The following is a 17,767-nucleotide window of genomic DNA, read 5'->3' as shown; positions in this document are numbered from 1 at the left end:
CAAGATTTTAATGTGGAGTGTGTGAGCTTAAACAAACTCAGTGAATGTTAGAATAACCATAAAGCATACACAACATCAAAGATTAAACAAGAGCATAATACACATATTCACAACCATATTCTAATTGAGTCAAAATTACGTGTTTAAGCTTCATTAATTCATAAAAATAGCATATACTCTCACGTACAATTACACACAATATATCTCATATATAAGTCATTTAATGATAATTTGACACCTTGAGATTATGAAACATAAAAGTGGGCTCTATCCCCACCCATTGGATCAGCAAATTTCCATCACACCAATGACTCAAAGAGTCTAACATATCCCATAAGTGTAGCATAAAGCTAAACACTCTCCAACACACCAACATATCCCGGTGAATGGAGCTTAACTCGACATTCCCTTATCTCTCTAATCTATCCCGGAGCCTCAATGCCCAAATCACAAAACACAAAGGTGAGTACTCACAATCTTATTGCATGTCAACTATATCCAATGGTTTCAAGAGATCACAAGGCAACAATATCCACAATTACATATATTTAATTATTATTTTAATACACGTAATCTTTGTTCATATTCATCACTTACAACACAAACTTGTACACAATGCATGCTTATCAAATTCACATTTAATTACACTTTAAGTGCCACAACTACGCTCATTGAGCCATCACAAGTCTGACAAAAAATGTGTGCATTAAAATCAGTTTATCACATATCACATACAAGTATTCACATTCATTACCTGTCATAATAACATCACAATCCACAACTCGACATACATTAGGCATAATTTCTCAATAAGGCAATAAGTATAATGAAGGCTTACACTCGGAACTTAGGATAGGGTTTAGACTACTCCTATGCTCCCGATTAATGCTATGAATTGTGCATACCAACATTGACTCCGGACATTCACAAATCACACTTTTGCTTACAAGCCGAAAGCTCAAACAAACTTTTCCTTGCCTTTAGACTTGCTTGTAGCAACTCCCAATTGATCTGACACTTTACACATATAACAAACACATTCCAAAATCATTAAAAAAATAATCTTGAACACAACCAAACATCAAGGAAAACACAATTCAAACCTCTCATTTCTTACTATCGAAAACTAGATAGTTTTGTCTAAATTGAAGTTTCGACATTCTAATCTTGTTTTTAATCCTCAATTTCAATTTCAAACATCCTAAATATCATTTTATTTCATATCTAAACCATTAATTCCACCTAAATCCGTGGTCCTAAAATTTTTGAAAAATTGAAGCTTTCAAGAACATGTAAAAGGGGAAAATGTGTGATTCTTAAAAATTCGGTTATGAACCATCAAATTGAAGTGAAATACCTTCTAATTAGGTTAGACTGAATCAAAAATCACTTTGTAAACACAGGTTTACTCAAGATTACGAGAAAATTCGGTTATGAATAATCAAATTGAAGTGAAATACCTTCTAATTAGGTTAGACTGAATCAAAAATCACTTTGTAAACATATGTTTACTCAAGATTACAAGATTTTCCATTTTTGAATCCAAGCTTACTTTAAAAACATCAAATCTAAATATATTCATTTAAAACTCGGTTTAATTTAACAACGCTCCTTGTTTAATCATAGAAAGTCAAAATGTTACCTTGATTTGACGAAAATGACAATCTACAACTCTAATTTGGGACTTGAACTCGAGAAGAACGATGACAAATTTGGGGAAGAAAACATGTTTTTCGTTTGAAATTAGGGATTGTTTTGGTGTTTGGAAGAAAATATATCATATAAACTTACTTGTTCAAAACACCAAAGAAGTTGATTCTTCAGGGACAAATCAACAATTTTAACTTTTTCTTGGTTAACTCCGTTTTGATCTGATTCTTGATCTAAACAATTATTTTATACAATCAATTAAAAATAAACATTTTCATATTATGCCATGACATGAATGAACTAATATAAACTAATTTTTTGATACTCTTAAAATTTAACATTTTATTCAATTTAGTCCTTGAATTCAAAATAGCCATAACTTTCAATTTTTAACCTTAGTTTTAAATCTGACTTCACATACATTCATTAGGCACCCTCTATTTTTTATTTCTACTGAAATTTCATAAAAAAATTCATTTATTCACTTTAGTCCCTATGTACAAAACTAATAATTAAATTTTACAATCTAGTCCTTTTCATAATCTAAGCTTAAAATCTATCAATTTCAAGCCAAATTCTTCAAGAAATCAACAATGAAAACTTTCTAAAACTTTAAAAATTTTACAAATTGATACATGGGCTAGCTAAATCAAGCTCCAATAACTTCAAATCTTTAAAAATTACAAGAAAAAAAAGTTTGAATTTGCTTACCAAATAAGAACTGAATGTTTGAAACCCTTGGAAAGTTTTTTATCTTTTGTTTTTCGATGAAGAATTGATAAGAAAGATGAAGGAGATGACAATTTCTCTTTCTTTCCACTTATTAGATTATGTATACCTTAATTAAGATGCAATTAACTTAATTAATCTAGTTTAATCTAACTTAATTAATTATTAAAGGTTTCATAATGATCATGTCATCATCCTCCACTACTACTATATTAAAAATGGTTTAATTATCATTTTGGACCTTTGGCTAATTGCCATTTAAGTCCTTAAGCCTTTGGACAATTAAAAACCTATAGCGATTGGACTTTTACAATTTAGTCCTAGAGCCTTAATTAACTATCTATTTAAAAAAATTGATGGACCAAACGTCAATATACTTTTATTTCAAAATATTTATGAACTTGGTTTATGAAAATGAGATTTTGGAACCATCTTTTTCAATACCACTAAAAATCGGGTTATTACAATTGGTGTTAATGGTTGTCTTGGAACCAATGGGTCAAATCGCGACGGTGAAATCGAGATTTTGTGAGGTCACGATGAGATACCCTTGACATCGCTATGCCAACCCAAGAATTCTAAAAATATTACATTTTAGTCCTTACTTGACCTTGGGTTATCAAAAGAGCGTTCGTAACCTCATGTATGAATTGTGAATTGAATTGTAATTGATTGTAGTTGTTCCAGCAACGAATGTGGCATTTCGTAGCTCAAACTTGACGATCTGGTCAAGTATAGGGTGTTACAATTTCACTCGATTCGACTCAACTCAAATTTCATTTCACTCGACTAGATTCGAAAAAATTTCAATTCAAGTTAGGATGATAAAATGAGATTCCTCAACTCGATTAACTCAGAATTTTTCACTCAATTTAATCGAATGCTTACCCCTAAACATTATTTTAATGGTTTTAGGGTTGTATACACCATTTTTTTTCTAACTGAATTGTATTTTTATTAGGGCCTATTTCACTTGTTACTCTTACTTGTGAATATAGAAATGATGTATATTTTTTATTAATTATTTATTACATTTGTAATTTGCTATCGAGATGACATAATATAAGCTGAAATTGCATATTTTATAACAATAGAATATGATAATTACAATTTGTAAGTTATAAATTAAAATTTAATGTTATAAGTATTTTTAAAATTATTTTTAAAAAAATTATACTTAATTTAAGTTTGGATCGATTTGATTTACTTTATTTAAATTATTTTAGATTTAAATAATTTTGAGTCTGAATCATTTCGAGTTTAGGCTAGTTTCAAATTAAAATTAGTTTTAGAAAATGTCAATTTTTGTTCAAACTACATGAGTTGAAGTTATTAGTTTTTTATGATGAAATCGAATTGGATGAGTAATTTATAGTCATTTCTTTTATTGATGTTTAGGAGTCATTTCTTATATTTTGTTAATACAAATATGATGATCTGAATAGTAGTAAGGCATCAGTGTTGTGGTTGAACAAAATACAATTTAGATAGGATTTATGTTGAAATGTAATATTTTCTTAATACAGATATGATGATCCGAATAATAAGCAATCAGTGTCTGTTATAACAAAATACAATATAGATAGGATTTTTGTTGATGATTATCAGCAAATCTGATGCTAGAATAATTTAATGAGATTTACATACTCCATTGGCCCCCAAATGAAAGTTGCAACTTGGAAGATCTGGTAAGCAGTGACAAGGCTAGTGACCCAAATAATCAAACTGCCATTGTTGCGCTGATACATGAACCATTAACTGAAGATCCCTCAAAAAATAGTAAGTAATTTTCCTGTCATAAAAAGACTCAGGAACAGGCCTGGTCATGTCTAGCTACAAGCTGATAGAACTGTTAAGTGGTAAAGTCAGTACTATTGATGGGAATTTACTCATGATTTATAGATATAGATATATCCATCATCTAAACAAATGGCAGAAGGCAAAGTATGCAATGCCCCCCCCCTCCCCCTTTGATCAATCGAGTCGGCCAACTATTCTTATGATCGAAGAATATGTACCAAGACAAGCGATTACCAGTCCTAGAACAGCAATGCAAATGCAGGCTGTTATCTGAATAGACAACACAAAGCAAAAATGTTCATGTTAAGGCCATTTTTATTGCAATAAAAGCAAGATAAGCCTAGGATTCTTACTTGTAACTTGTTTAATCTATCGCCAAGTATGCTGAGATAACAGGCACATGGAAAGATGATAGTCTGTGATAAAAACATGATTAGACATAGAAATTGGGTTATAAGGAGTAAATAGCAGACATATTCAAAGAGGGAACTTACAATCAGCATTGCAAGCAAAGATCCTGCCAATGCCATCACAAAAGCTGCAGTAGTAGAATAGAGAATGGAGAAGCAAGTCAATATGTATATTGGTTGGAGAGAAAAAAAAAAACAGTTATTGTTTTATTTTACCAAAAAAGGGAACCGTCATTGCAACCACTAAAGTTGAAATCACTAAAGCTGTTCTTATGAGTATAGAAACACCATAAGATCTAAACCATGTGGAGGATACAAGTTCTTCTAGACTCAAAGCAATGGGCGTAAGTGTCAAGGCATATTTTGATACCGTTATGATAACCTGAAACCAATGTATATATAATCTGGATGAGCCTATTGCTTAAATCACAAGAAACTGCATCCGTCTCATTAACGTACCACAGTGCAGACTGCGATTTTCGAGGCCAAGAATTTCATGGGCATGTTTAGAGTAAATTGAGATTCAACTGAGTCACCAAATATGAGAAAGCCAGAGATAGCTACTCCTGTGCAAACGGTCCAACAAAACATAAAGCTGGAAACACAAGTTAACAGGAGTTTATTATATAGAGTTTGTAAGAATTTGAAGATTTAAGAAGAAGGTGAAATTTCTATGTTACCTGCCTATAAGAACAAAAGGAAAAAGTGAGGGCTCTCTCATGGAAGAATATATATTTGGAAAAACGGAATGGCCGGCATAGCAGAAGCTGTATATTCCTACTGAGATGGGAAGGTTTGCAAGGTTAACAGCAGTTCCACCTCGATGAAACCCGACCTGATCGACTCCAACCCATAACAAGCAAAGCACCATTAAGATTGATGCCCCAACTCCACCAACTGAACATTTAAAAGGTTAACATCATGAGTCATTGCTTAAAACATAAAAGTTAGGGAAGGAGGCAACCTGAAATGTATGAGAGCAAGCTAAGGTCTCGAAGCCAAACAGTTGGGAGAATAATGAGAGTTCCTATGATAGCAAATACTTGAGGAGCATCCAGATATATTTCCGCAAAATGTATGTTGGTGGTCGGGAAAATCATCGAAAGGTTATCACTCATCATTATTACGTACTCCACACACGCCGCCTACAGATCAATGGCGCTGCTCAAATTTTAGTGCAGAACATGGGATGGAAATCAGATTAAACACAAAACTGCAACAGAAAAACGACAAAGAAAGTGTTGCACTTACATATAATTCTGCATACAAAATCACCTTCATTTCAGGAATTAAGACCAAGTGTTAGTAAGTATCACAATTTCTAATTACTAATGTGTATGCATTGCAATCATAGAAACAAAATTGTGTACAAAGAATGAAGAAAATTGTAGTTATAAAGGATGGTCAACTTACAGATATCATTAAGCGACCGGCTACACCGAAAGCGGCCTGTCCGATATCAGGATAAGTTTGTAGACCAGGAGAGCTTTCTAAACATCTTTTTAATAAAACCCCAGTATAACAAGCAATGATACCAAATATTATGAGTAATGTGAGGCTTAACCACCCTCCTTCTTTCACTGCATAAGGAGTTGTAAGGAGTCCTATGCCGGACAGAACATTGATTCCTACACCAACATAAACAAAGATCTAAAACTAGTGTAGCTGAAAATTGGCAAATAATAAAAAAAAAACTAAAGGTAATAAATGAAAAATAGTTACCATTAATAAGTGCTTGGGTAAATGAACACTGCTTCTCTGATGGTATTGATCCATTGACAGAAACACTTTGCTCTGAAGTTAGGAGAATAGGGGTATGCACTTCTTCATCTAAAATGGTATCAAAAATGAGTGGAGTACCCAGGGAAGACTCATCATTGTTACAGCTGGAACTGCCCATTGATCCTGTTGCACCACTTCTCTTTAAGAAACTAAGCGACTGCGGCGTAGTACCTTTAAGCATATCCATTGATTTCCTGCAAGTACCAACATTCTTAACCCCCAGAAATCATAAGATAATTTATCTTACATAACTATTTCACATGGGACAGGCACTGATTAAGAACAACAATCTCCACCCACTTTTCAAATATAAAACTTGCTGAAAACATAACATTCAATCTAAAATAGCTGACAAAATCTAAAGGCAATGAAAAAATAAAAGAAAATTTATTACCTGTAACTTTGAGGCCATTTGGAATTGTTGGCTCCAATGCAATTATTGGAGGAATTTCGGGAAGGGAAAGTGAAATCAGATTCAGTGTCATCCTCAACGTGACAACATACCCTTTCAGCTCGATTTTCTTCGTCGTCTGTTTGGAATGCATCTTCTCGATCTAAACCAAGATCCTCATCTATCTTCATATTTCTTCCTCGGCCGTCTTGATCTTTTTGGTATTGTTTGATCCCCAAACACCACAAAATTAGCACATATGCATATATATTGAAGGCACAACAACCAAACACACACACAAAAAAAAAGAGCTGAGAGATTAAAAAATAGCTATATATTTATATAAATGTTGGGGATTTAATCTCTCTAAACAGGATGGCTGGAATTGGCAAAGAAAGCAATATATGAAATGACAAAAAGAAAACAAAAATAGGGTCAAAGAGCAAAAGGAGAAATGGGTTTCGTTTCATGCAGTTTTTATTACTTCATGAAAGGGAAGGAAAGGGGGGAGAATGGGAGATGATGAGAGGCAGCATGCATGCATGCAATTGCAGGTTTGTTGAATATGCATGGATTTGGTTTCATATGTATGTCGGGGTGAAAACGTGGCAGTTTCTAAGCTGCTTTCAAAGTTAATGACCGACAATTAATAGCAACCACGTGATGTGAGGAGATAGGAGGAGATCCGAACTTGTGGGTGTTGCATTTGATATTTGGCATTTATTTGCCTCACCAAATTTCTCAACTTCGTTTTCCTTTTCTCCGGTTTTGGGCTGTTTTGCTTGCAACTTGGAACTGGGGTAGCTGCCATTTATATGCTACACATTATTTTAGCTACAATTTAACTTAATCAGATATATTAATTTTTTTATAATTAATTTTATTTTTTTTACAATTACCATATATGGGTTATAAGAAGCCATGATATTGGAATTCTCCTTATCTTAAAATTGGTCCAAATTATGTAAGGTTAAATTCTGTGATTCGGCCTTTTACTTTGCAAAAATGGTGGATTTAGTGTCTATATTTTATTTTAATTAATTTTAGTTAATGTACTTTTTAAATTTTGAAATTTTAGTTCTGATCCAAACAATAATAGTTAAATCTTTTTGACTAAATGCAATTACTAATCATGTACTATGCATACAATTTTATATTTAGTTTATATTCTTCAAGTGGATCATTCTATGTCCTTATACTTCTCTAATTTTGAAATTTCAATCTTGATGCAAATGACATTCATTAATCTATTAACTAAATTTTTAGTGAGTAATATGTAGAAATAACATGTTTTTTTTCCTTGGCATATAGAAATAACAAGTTGACATGGCATTACACATGTGATAATATATCTGCCATATCAAAATTTAGAAATAGTAGAACTTAACTTAATGAATTTAATAATTATCATTTGGTGGTGATTGAAATTTTAAAATTTAAAAAATATTAGATTTAAAATGACCAAATTAAAGTATAAGAACTAAATCTAAAGCTTTCATGAAATACAGGGATTAATAGCAAAATTTAACCATTATATAATTAGGCCTTAGTCTTATTTAATTATATATGCAAATCAAAGAAATGAATTTGTCAATAACCTCTTAGCCTAATGACAAAAATATTATATTGTGAGGAATTTGAGTTTGAGTTCAATCTCAAACAATCCCATCCCACCAACCAATTATAAAATAATTTTTTTTCCAATGCACGAATAAGCAAGAAAAAAGAAAACTCCAATTCTAAAACTACTAAACATCTTAAAACTATTGTAGTTTTCATGAATCATATTGATGAAATCTCATCTTTAATGTCAATCTTAAGTGTGTATGTGTTTTCTTTCAAGTAATTGTAAAATTTCTTGCAAAGTTACCAACACCCACTAAAATTTGAAAATTTACATATGCGTCGATAACTTTATCACTTAATAGTAAAATTATTGCATTATGTAATATGAGAGTTTAAGCTCAATCTCAAGCATTCTTATCATTGATTTCAATTATCTACAACATTGTTGGAATATTTTCAAAATATATAGTGTTCCAATAGTTGCAAATGAAAAGTTATAAGTTACCAAAAGTTATGTCACTTAATTAATAATTAAGAGTAACAATTATTCAAGTAGATATCTATTGGATAATTATGTTTATGGCTAAAGATATTACTATCCATTTGCGTAGTTATATCCCTATGAAGAGACATGAGACCACCTATAAATAGGAGTGAAATTTCATTTGCTAGACACATCAAAAGTTTCTTTTTATTCTTCTACCATTTTTTATATTTCTAGATTGTTCTATAAAGAATTACTGCAAAAATTCTTTATAGAAATTGATATCCTTGCTATGCATCACTCAATGCTCAGTGGAATGTTTCCATCAATGCAAAATGTAGATAGTCACTGGGTTTCATTGTATCATCGAGATTCATTTACGAGTAATTCTTTTGCACACCATAATATAGGTGGGGGTGAATAGAACCTTAAAGAAAGTGGCATTGATACACACCTTGAAGCCTTCCTTAATTTCTCATAAGTTTATTTTTATTCTCACTCACCAACAATTTTAAGGTTTTAATTTCGCAATTTATGAGAAATTAAAGAAGCTTTGTCTATTCACCGCACATTCACATGCCACTACAAGCATGATACTATGAGGATGGATATCGACAAATGTGGTTGCATCAAGGCTAGAGATCTTATCAAATTTTGATTTAAAAGAAATCTTTATCACAAGAAAAGGTGAGTCAAATTTATTATTTTACTCATATTGCATGATTTAGATTTTAATTGTTATGTGTTTATTGAATTACGTTATGAAAAATATGTAGGTGTCTCATGTATCAATTACTGGACAAAAAAAAAATCAAATGCTAGTTCATTTTATGCATGATTTTTTGAGATGCATGATTCTGATTGATATAAAATTATATATTATATATTATATATCATGCAAGAAAGAAAGAAAGAAATGAGATGGAATGAAAATGTACGAATGAAATGAAAATGCACGTTTAGGAAAGGGTCTATTAATGGATCGAAAAGTTACTTTCATTTTGAATGGTGATGACATTTTTCAAAAATTAGTTGAATATGCTTCTATTCAACAGAAGCATTATGATCATTCGGGTGAGCCTTCCTAAATCAAAAATTTGCATCACTAGGTCCAACGAATACTTTTAAAAGGTTGGATGAATGGTTTCTTGAAACCAAAAAGTGCAACTTAAAAAGTGATTTCTTTTTAAAGAATCACTTAGGCACCTATCAATGCTTTATAAATAGAAAATAAGCCAGGAGAATTTAAATATATCTCGTTCCATCTAATTTGTGAGTGAAAGTCTTATTCTTTCTTCTTCTTGATATATATTTAACTTGAGATATGAAATTATTTTTTATTCAAATCATAATATTAATAACTAGAATTTGGATAATATTGATGAGACATTATTCATTGCTAAAAATGAAAGTTTGTAGATCATATAATATAAATAATTTTGACTGTTATTTTTGTTAAATAACTTTAAGCTAAATGGGTTTTATATATGATTGTACATTTTTTATTCTATGTTATAAAGTTTGGACTATAAGTGGTTTTGACTATAAATGAAATAAGTGATATGCATATGTATGGTTAAATTTTCTAGTCAAGGAAGAATAATGGAAAACATTAGTTGGTATCACAAAATCACTATTTGGGTATGTAATCTTCTAGTGAAAATGTGAAAATCATATATTTGAAAACGAGATCATATTGTGTATGTTTATGATAATGCCCTTGGTATCTATATATTGTTTGGATATAATCTATAATCCCATGGTTCTATAAAAAAATTGAGATGTAGTAAATTTTAAAATTTACTATGGAAGCCATGAATCAAAGATCTCTTAAGTATGAAAATAGAAATAAGAATACTATTTGACCCATTTAGATGGTGGACATGATTTTGATCATATTCAGAAAATAATTGATAATATCCATGGTGAAGGGTGAATAAATTTGTGATTTTATAGTCACTCGATTGGACAATTGATGGTCCTTTAATATGAATGTATATGTTACACCCTTGTATATATAATGTGTGTTGAGAAAAATAATTTTACTTGACTATGAATCAAAAAAAATTTAAAGTCATGTACTAACTTTGAAAAGAAGCTATGACAAATAGAAAATATGTTTTCTAGTTTCACTAAGAGATTTGAGGTCTCTTTACAACAGCTTACTTGGTGAAAAAGACATGATGTATGGTTTCATATATTTGGTGATTGTGAAACTAATTTCTTGGATATTAAGAAATAAATAAAGTAGTCAAATATAAAATCATCATGATAAGAAAAGATAAAGTGACCACTATAATTTAACAACAGTAGAAAGGATATCCTTGATAGCATTGTTTTGCGAAAGAATGGGTAATTGAACATGGTGGGGATGTTGGTCTTGTGAATTTTCAAGACACAAATAAATATAAAGTTTCACCATGTGGTATGGATAATTGACATAGCTATGTTGAAAATTTGGAAATTGAGGGATGAGATACAAGCCTATAATATTTGAGTCACCCATGCTGGAAACTCAACTCAACTATTGGTATAACGTCAAGTCTTAAGTTCAATGAGACAAAGTACATCATCAATATGTGACTGCTAGCACTATAAATATATATATACTATATCATCCCAAGGGAAAAAGTGTTAGGTATCCGTAATGATAAGGGGAAGGATGAGTATTATACTCTTAATATACCCACAGCATCAATATGTTAGAGTGTTATAATTTCAGGAACACTCTTGATGGAATCTACCTATGTGAGTGGAAGTGTGACCGTTTCTAAGAGCTCAAGGGCTTGGCTTTAACAGTACTCGTGAAACGAGGTTATAGACTCATGACCATAATAGTGTCATTGGATTCTGTGCATTAACTGGTGTTGAAATCATTATGTGAGATGTATTCGATTAATCAAATGGAATAGTTGGTTCAAAGCATAGTCTACAATGCAATATCGATTAACTTTAACATGTTCTCACTAAGTGAATGTTCAATCGTAAGACACCTTCATTTATGCAATTGATTTCCAAGATTATCAAAATCTAGAATATCTTGAAAATGAAGGAGATTGTTGGAACATTTTCAAAATATATAGTGTTCCAATAGTTGTAAATGAAAAGTTATAAGTTACCAAAAGTTATGTCACTTAGTTAATAATAAAGAGTTATAATTAGTCAAATAGATGTCTATTGAATAATTATGTTTATGGCTAAAGATATGACTATCCATTTGGGTAGGTATATCCCTATGAAGAGACAAGAGATCTCCTATAAATAGGAGTGAAATTTCACTTGCAAGACACGCCAAAAAAAAAACACATCAAAAGTTTCTTTCTATTCTCCCACAATTTTTTTATATTTCTAGATTATTCTATAAAGAATTACAACAAAAATTATTTATAGAAAGTGATATTCTTGCTATGCTCCGCTCAATGCTCAGTGGACTGTTTCCGTCAGTGCAAAACGTATAGGTGGGGGCAAATAGAACCTTAAAGAAAGTGAGATTGATACACACTTTGAAGCTTTCGTTAAATTCTCATAAATTTATTTTTATCTCCACTCACCAACAAAAATAAAAAAATTTTGGATATGTAAGAGAAAATGTAGTAAGAACAAGAGATATCAGAAAAATATAAAGAACAAGATGAGATTATAATTCTTTCTTTTGTTTATACATCACAAGCTTGTACATGATCTCTATTTATGTGCCTTTAATCATCATAGATTACAAATACATTAATTAAAGTCAAATTAAATCTCCTTATAAACTTAACATTTAAATCCTCATCAACGAAAATATGCCTTATTAAAATCTTATTGGGAAAAATCATGTGGGATAGAAAAAAAAACTAATGAAGGAAAAAAAGTACACAACCTCCTATTATAATAGTAGATTTTTACATTATTGATAGAATTAAAAACTTCTTCGATAATTTAAACATCTACTTATAAAAGTTGACTTAATTTTATTTCAAAATTAAAAAATAGACCCATAGAGACTTTAATGATCAAACCTAAAAAAAACTAAGTAAAAAATATAAATAATTTGAATCTAAAATGATCTAATTCAAAATAATTTGTGCTAAATTAAATTTGAATAACCGAATATGAAATTATCATAATGTAAAAAGACTCAATCCTAAAAATCTCAACTCTAAACCTAAACTACATGAATAAAAAATGTTTTGGAATATAACTTAAAATCTATAAAACTCAAATTAACCGAGTCTAAACACAAACCAAACTCAATATTAAACTTAAATTCACCCTTCCAAAATCAACTCCAATTAACAATTCCACCCATAGAGTAAACAACAGCATGTTAACATCGAAAGTTGTTAGACAAGATTTGAATAGTAAGGAACAATTGACCATTTACCAACTTAATCATGAAGTTTGAAAATTAGGAAGTTCAAGCAAAGAAATCCCAACCCACACATTCCTCACATTAACTTATCAACTTGTAATTAATTTAATCACATATGTAAAATTGTTTTCCTTTATTTTTTACTAAAATTATAGAGTTTTCTTATTATTTAGCTTGTACTAAATGGTCCCCCGGTTATAATAGTTCATGGATTGATGAACCTTTTTTTTTTACATATAAGGGAAATTCATGATTAGTTTACAATAGGATTTTGGAGTAGATTAATATGATATTGAACATCCATCTAATTAAATAACTTGAAGTAGGCATGGAGTTAGATTAATGCAATTTGTTGCTAAAATGACACCTAATTAACAAATCAAACCATTTGTCCCTCTTTTTATGAATTGAAACTTGTCTTGCTCTATCCTGCATTGCATATCCAATAAAAAATTGTTGGATTTTTTATACTAAGAAATTAAGAATTGCAGAGAAGAAATAGAAATTTAGCAACAAAACTATCTGCTAAACTTTTTATATTATATATTTTTCACACACCTAATGAACAAAGAAAAGAGGTATTTGTAACACAAAAAACTCCTAAATACAGAAAGAAATAACAAAGATTTTATGCTAATAAATATCAAATATACTATGCTAGTAAATACTAATTCTATTAAAAAATCTGGAAAACATAACTTCCATGCAAGCTCTTCAAATCCAATTACTTCACAGTTTAGCTTCAAACGACTCGCATCTTTTTCGAGGCCACTAGTTCGCCAAAGTAATGAGCATGACACTTATCATGAGTTCGCCAAGCTTAGGGGATTCGCCAGACTTGGCGAGTTCACCAGTCTTAGGGGATTCACCAAACTTGGCGAGTCTGCCAAATGTGCATGATGCATGAATAGCCATCTCACAACACTCATCCTTGGCCTTCATGCTGCGAATAGCAATTTTATTTCTTAGCTCCTCAAACCTCATTTTTCCCAATGGTTTGGTCAGAATGTCTACAAGTTTAATTTTAGTATTACAATGAACCAGAGTCACTTTTTTGCTCAGTTCAACTTCTCTCACAAAATAGTACTTGGTTTTAAAATGCTTTGTCTTTCCATGAAAGATTGGGTTCTTCGCAATTGTTATGGTAGACTGATTATCACATAAAATTTAGTTACTTCAACCTGCATAAGATTCAAGTCAAAAAAAAGTTTTCTCAACCAAATTGCTTGGTTGACTGTTGTTGCCACAGTTATATACTCTGCCTAAGTTGTAGATTGAGCAATTGTTGATTGCTTCTTCAAACTCTAAGAGAGTACCCTAGATCCAAGTGAAAAGAAATATCCGAAGGTACTTTACATATCATCCATTGATCCAACCCAATCATTGTCAGTGTATCCAACAAGCCTCAACGAGTTCGTCTTTGCGAACCAAACACCAAAATCAACTATTCCTTTAACGTATCTCAACACTCTCTTTGCAACTTTGAAATGAGAAGTATCGTAGCATTGCATAAATCTTGACAACAAACCAACTACGTACATAATATCAAGTTGTGTCGTTGTTAAATACAACAAAAAACTCACAGGACTTCAATAATTATTCTTATCAACCTTCTAAAAGTTTTCATGACTACTGAGTTTTTCTCCAAGTGCAGCAGGCGTGCTGATTCGTTTACATTTCTCTATGCAGAACCTCTTTAAAATCTTTAGTGCAAAACTCTATTCACTTATGAAAATTCCTTCCTGAACTTGTCATATTTCCATCCCAAGGGAATATCTCATTTCTCCAAGATCAAACATTTCGAACATTTTCTCTATTTGTAACTTAAACTCCTTTACTAAATTATCGCTACTCTTAATCACTAGCAAATCGTCAACATATAATGAAAAAATCAGTGAAATGACTTCGCCATTCTTCTTTACATACAAGGTAGGTTCGTTAGGACTCTTTTCAAATCTCAAACTTGTGAAGTGCTCATCTATCCTCACATACCAAACTTGCAAAACCTGTTTCAATCCATATAAGGCCTTCTTAAGCATATATACCTTTTTTTCTTTTCCTCTAACTATGAACCTAGAAGGTTGCTCCACATAAATATCTTCTTGCAAGTAGCCATTCAAAAAGACTAATTTAATCTCCAGCTAATAAATTTTCCAACTCATCTATGCTGCCAAGACCAATAATAGTCTAATTGTGTTCAGCCTTACTACTGGTGCAAAGGTCTCCCAATAATAAATTCTGTATTGCTGACTGAAACCTTAACAACCAATCTCGTCTTTAGCTTGTTAAAAGACTATCAGCATTTAGTTTGATTTTGAACACCCACTTGACACCAATGACCTTTTTATACGATGGTTTATCAACAAGCTCCCAAGTTTGCTTCTTGTGAATCATACTCATCTCCTCTCACATGGCTTCTTTCCAGCCTTCTATAGTTTCAACTTCTTCAAAGCTCGTAGGTTCAAGTAGTTTTACATCTGCTCACTAATAGATCTCATTTATGGATCGCGTGCCTCTTATCGGAGTGTCGTCAATTTCTGCTTCAGTTAGCTCATCGCCAAACTACGACCCTAGCTCGCCATTATGATTTTGCACACTCAGTTCGCACATCTTTTGTTCAGTTTAAGTAGCATCCCAATTCAAAGTTCTTCCTTCGTCAAACACAACATCCCTACTCACTAAAACTTTCTTTGTGGAAGGATCATAAATTCTATAACCCTTCTTATTGCTACTATACCTTAGGAAGATACTTGACTGTGACCTCCTCTCTAACTTGCTCTGTTTCACGTATGGCATATGATCAAAACAAACACAGCCAAAAACTCTTAAGTGAGAAATAGAGGGTTTATTACCAAACCATGCTTTGAATTGAGTCTTTTCTTCTATAACCTTGGTTGGTAGTCTATTCAGCAAATAGATTGATGTGTTCACTACCTCAGCCTAAAAATCCTTTGGCAACTTACTTTTTTAAATAGCGGACATCTCATCATGTCCATTACTGTTCTATTCTTCCTCTTGCACACTCCATTCTATCGTGGAGTGTAAATGTTGGTGAGCTGGTGATGAATCCCAACTACTTCACAATAGTTTTAGGATTTATTTGAGGTGTTCTTGGTTCTATTATTAGACCTGACCTTCTTCAGTTTGTAATCAGTCTAGTTCTCAACCTGCACTTTAAACTTCCAAAACACTTCAAAAAATTAACCAAGTAATACCTGGTAAAGTCATCAATGAACAAGACAAAGTATCTACACCCATTTAATGAGGGTATTTTCATGGGTCCGCACACATTAGAGTGGACCAACTGTAACCTTTCATGAGCTTGCCAAGCCTTGTTTACTGGGAATGGTAACATCATATGTTTCCCAAATTGGCATACCTCAGAAATGCCTCTATACTCCACAATGCTGATTGTTTCTTTTACCAAACTTGTTTCGCACATTCGACTAAGAGAGTTATAGTTCACATGTCCCAGCCTTTTGTGTCAAAGGTTCACATTATCTACAAAACTGGAATAGGCTTTAGGATTCACCATATTTCAGTCTAACACAAAGCTTCTATTTTTCATCGAGAATGTTATAACTTCTTATCCTAATGAGTTAAATATAATGCAACCATAATTCTTAAAAATAATATTATAATTTTTCTTAAGTAGTTAACCAATGTTAAAGAGACTTTGATCTATCGCAGGTACTAAGAGGACATTTGAGATTACTTTAGTACTTGATGACGAACTGATCACCGCTTTACCCTTGCCCTTAGCTTCTAGGAGTTCGCCATTACCAATCCTCACCTTAAGGTTGTAGCATTTATTAATCTTTCTGAAGATGCTTTCATCTGAGGTCATATGGTTGGTGCATCCACTATCGATCAACCAAACTTTCGTGACTCTGTTTTTTGATGCAGAACACGTTGTTGTGAACACCCGCTCCTCCTAAATGTATTCTCCCTCAACTGTCTAAGCCTACACATACTGTTGAGGGGTTTGCACTTTGTTCTTACATACTTTCTCTATGTGACCCAACTACTTGCATGATCTGCATTTTATATCTGGTCTAAACCAGTAATATTTTTTAGGATGAGTGTTTTTCTTACATTCTGAACATGGTGAATATTTCTTCTTTTCATCATCTTGCTTCGCCTCTCATTCTTCTTTGTCGAACCTTTCTTACCTTTATATTTTTGGGGTTTCACACCATCAACACTCATGGCTTGCAATGCCTCTTCTACGTACTCCTTTCGCCTTGATGCTCTTCTTTACTCTTGAGCATATAGAGCATTTATCAATTCTTGAAGAAAGATCGCCTACAGGTTCCTTAAGTCTTCAAGTGAGGAAATTTTAGATTCATATCTATCAGTAAAAGTTGTATGAGTTTCTCAACGACCATGCTATCTGCGAATTGTTCCCCAAGTAACCTGATGCTATTAACTACCACCATGATCCTGTCTACATATTGTTTCACTTTTCAGCCTCTTTCATTTTTAAATTCCCAAAATCTCTTCGTAAATTAATGAGTTTTTAATGTCTGGTCTTATCTGAACCTTGAAACTCTCCTTTAGCTTATCTCAAGCTTCTTTTGGGGTCATGTAAGTCATAATAC

The 17,767-nt window shown here is 31.9% G+C and overlaps 1 protein-coding gene across 1 annotated transcript; it reads right to left on the bottom strand.

The window, feature by feature from the left end:
• Positions 1-3,836: 3,836 nt before the first annotated feature.
• Positions 3,837-7,312, bottom strand: LOC107898407 (amino acid transporter AVT1D). The gene is made up of 11 exons (XM_016823892.2): positions 6,766-7,312; positions 6,312-6,565; positions 6,003-6,217; positions 5,841-5,864; positions 5,554-5,734; positions 5,270-5,486; positions 5,049-5,184; positions 4,806-4,971; positions 4,674-4,717; positions 4,533-4,595; positions 3,837-4,449 (listed from the first exon to the last, which is right to left on the bottom strand). Exons 1-11 carry the CDS (start codon positions 6,951-6,953, stop codon positions 4,354-4,356), a joined length of 1,584 nt encoding a protein of 527 aa, XP_016679381.2. The 5' UTR covers positions 6,954-7,312; the 3' UTR covers positions 3,837-4,353.
• Positions 7,313-17,767: the final 10,455 nt, after the last annotated feature.

Source organism: Gossypium hirsutum, chromosome D04 (genome assembly GCF_007990345.1).
Source record: "Gossypium hirsutum isolate 1008001.06 chromosome D04, Gossypium_hirsutum_v2.1, whole genome shotgun sequence".
NCBI classification, from domain to species: Eukaryota; Viridiplantae; Streptophyta; class Magnoliopsida; order Malvales; family Malvaceae; genus Gossypium; species Gossypium hirsutum.
This window is presented reverse-complemented; position numbering and strand designations above follow the sequence as displayed.

Coding starts and splice junctions, on each gene's coding strand:
- LOC107898407 (XM_016823892.2), bottom strand. CDS start 6,953: ATGAAGATAGATGAGGATCTTGGTTTAGATCGAGAAGATGCATTCCAA. Junction 5,865..6,002: donor CCGGTCGCTTAATGATATCT/GTAAGTTGACCA, acceptor CCTGAAATGAAG/GTGATTTTGTATGCAGAATT. Junction 4,718..4,805: donor AATGACGGTTCCCTTTTTTG/GTAAAATAAAAC, acceptor CTACTACTGCAG/CTTTTGTGATGGCATTGGCA.